This window comes from Nansenia antarctica (genome assembly GCF_963989245.1).
Source record: "Nansenia antarctica genome assembly, chromosome: 7".
Taxonomy (NCBI): Eukaryota; Metazoa; Chordata; class Actinopteri; order Argentiniformes; family Microstomatidae; genus Nansenia; species Nansenia antarctica.
Window position 1 is genome coordinate 46,652,860 of NC_137677.1, and position 2,500 is coordinate 46,655,359.

The 2,500-nt window shown below is 46.2% G+C and overlaps 1 protein-coding gene across 1 annotated transcript in view; it reads left to right on the plus strand.

Moving 5' to 3' along the window:
- Window positions 1-2,500, plus strand: part of edar (ectodysplasin A receptor) — a gene marked incomplete at both ends in the record, with an annotated part of 13,115 nt that overhangs the window by 2,742 nt on the left and 7,873 nt on the right. The window contains 2 exons of the mRNA XM_080536813.1: window positions 89-270; window positions 2,006-2,091. Coding sequence (XP_080392939.1) covers window positions 89-270; window positions 2,006-2,091 — 268 coding nt within the window. The remainder of the gene's footprint in view (window positions 1-88; window positions 271-2,005; window positions 2,092-2,500) is intronic.

The window sequence follows — 2,500 nt, forward strand, 5'->3', positions numbered from 1 at the left end:
GTGTCTTCGTGTGTGTGTGTGTGTGCGTGCGTACATGTACAGCACGGCTATCTAACAGTGTGTGTTTGTGTGTGTGTTGTTGCTGCAGAACTGTGGCTACGGCAGTAAGGATGATGACTTTGCCTGCGTGTCTTGCCCCGTGGGGAAATACTCCAAAGGGAAGTACGAGATTTGCCGACGACACAAAGACTGTGATGCTCTGTACAGAGCCACCGTGCTCACACAGGGCACGTCTGACAGCGATGCAGAGTGTGGACCCTGCCTGCATGGGTATGTAACACACACACACACATACACGCACGCGCACACACACACACACACACACATGCACGCACGTATGCACACACAAACACACACACACTGTGTGACTGGACCACTCTATGGCACTGTTCCGCATCCCAGCAATCCCACTCTCCTTCAATCCCCCGCATACACACACACACACACACACACACACACACCCACACCACAACCTTACAGCAACCTAAACCACGATTGACCACACTACCCGCTTCAATTCCACAGCTGCCATGGCCTCACACAGGGACATGCAGGCAATAGCAGGCATAAACTGTTACAGGACCCTCTCTGATCCCCCCCTCCTCCTCTCTTTCTCTCCTTCTCCCCCTCTCCACCCCCCCCCCCCCCCCTCTCCCCCCCCCTCTCCTGTGGTGATGTGGTACAGGCCCACCATATGAGAGCATTCTGTTTCCGTCCCCACCTCAGGATCTGCTTCCAATTCAGTTTAATGTCAATATACAAAGTAGAGCTTTTTAACTGAATATTATTGGGTGGGTTTGATTTACTTCCTTGAGTTGTTCAGTGGTAAAACTGAAAGCTGACTGGTGATGGAATTTCAGGGTTTTATTGAATCATATTTAACTTTAAATTTCACCCAACATGCCTTTTAAAGTGGATTATTCTTGATTAAGTTGTGGCCCTGCTGGTATTCATACAGTGATCAGAAAAAGAAATTACATTTTGAGATGTTATGTACTGTTAAGTAAGTGTTAAGTACTGTAAGTGGTCATTATCATGAAGAAGAATGGAGAGCCCTATTGATTGATACAAAGACAGATGTGAGATTTGCACTGTCGATTATTCCTATCGAGGGAAATGTACAGTGTGATATTTGGATTCCACCATCTCCCTCACGCCCCCTTACTCTCATTCTTCGTGTCGCCTGGTGTTACTTTTGTTTTTAATTTTCTGGAGGTTTTTGTGTTTAATCAGTCTGATCTTTATCATACATCGTGTGTGTGTGCGTGTGTGTGTGTGTGTGTGTGAGTATGTGTGTGTGTGTAAAGAGTTTGGTGCTCTTCCACACGTGCGGAAACAGGCCTGACACAAGACAAGTTATTCAATCAAAACCAATAAGGGGATCTCTGGAGACCTGTCTTCGGCAGGGAGAATGCAGCTGATTAATGACCACAGCTCTGCCTGTGAGGCTCAGAAGCTTCTCCCTTCCTCTCACAGCGTCAGGGCTCAGGGCTACACCTGTTCCTAACCCACTTCTGGGTTATGTTCCCCTCTGGGGATCAATAACGTTTCTTCAACTTTGACCTTCTCACCTCAGCTGTTTATGATTCTCTCCAAAGTGAAGAAGGACATACAGTTTGTCCTATCTAAATCTTCTCTGTAGAGAGGTGTAGCTTTAATGGAAGATATGGAGGAGTGGACGGTACTTCTTAACCAGCCAGAGTAGTAGGTGTGCTATGGTCCACTCCGCTACCTCAGAGAAAGGTTATGAGCAGGGCTGCACATGTGCTTTTATGGGTCCCCGGTGAGGCAGGAAAAGCCCTCTTACACCGTCAGCTCCCTCCGTGGTGTGAAGTTGTTAAATATGTACATTCCAATCTTTACTGTCTGTGTTACGGTTAGGGTTAGGGGCCAGGGTCAGTATGAGGTACAGCTATTGAGTGAGTAGGTCAGTAGCTGTGTGTCAGTAGCTGTGTGTCAGTAGCTGTCGTTCTCTAACAGATCCTGTGTTCCCCCCCTCTCTCAGGTACTACATCCTGGAGAACCGACCACGGAACCTCTATGGGATGGTGTGCCACTCCTGCGTGAACGCCCCGCGCAACACCAAAGAGTGTAAGGGCTCTGCTCTCCCCCTGGTCTTCCATGGCTTTGCTCTACTACAGTCTGCACAGCACCCCTTCTTGATTCTTTCTCTCAGAATCATAATCAGAAATTATTTTTATTGCCAAGTATATCCGCACATACAGGAAATTGACTTGGTGTGGTTGGTGCATAGGACATAAAAATAAAAACAACAACATAATAAAAACAACACTGTCATAAAACAACAATATATAAGTGAAAGTAAGTTGAAAAAGACAATGACAGAAAGGGCCAGTAGAACAATAATTATGCAGACTGTAAATTATGAGTATGTAAAAATAATATGGATTACATTGTCAGTTGTATAACTCCCTATCCATCCATCCATCCATCCATTCTCTCTCTCTCACACACACACACATACCATTCGTTTAGCCGT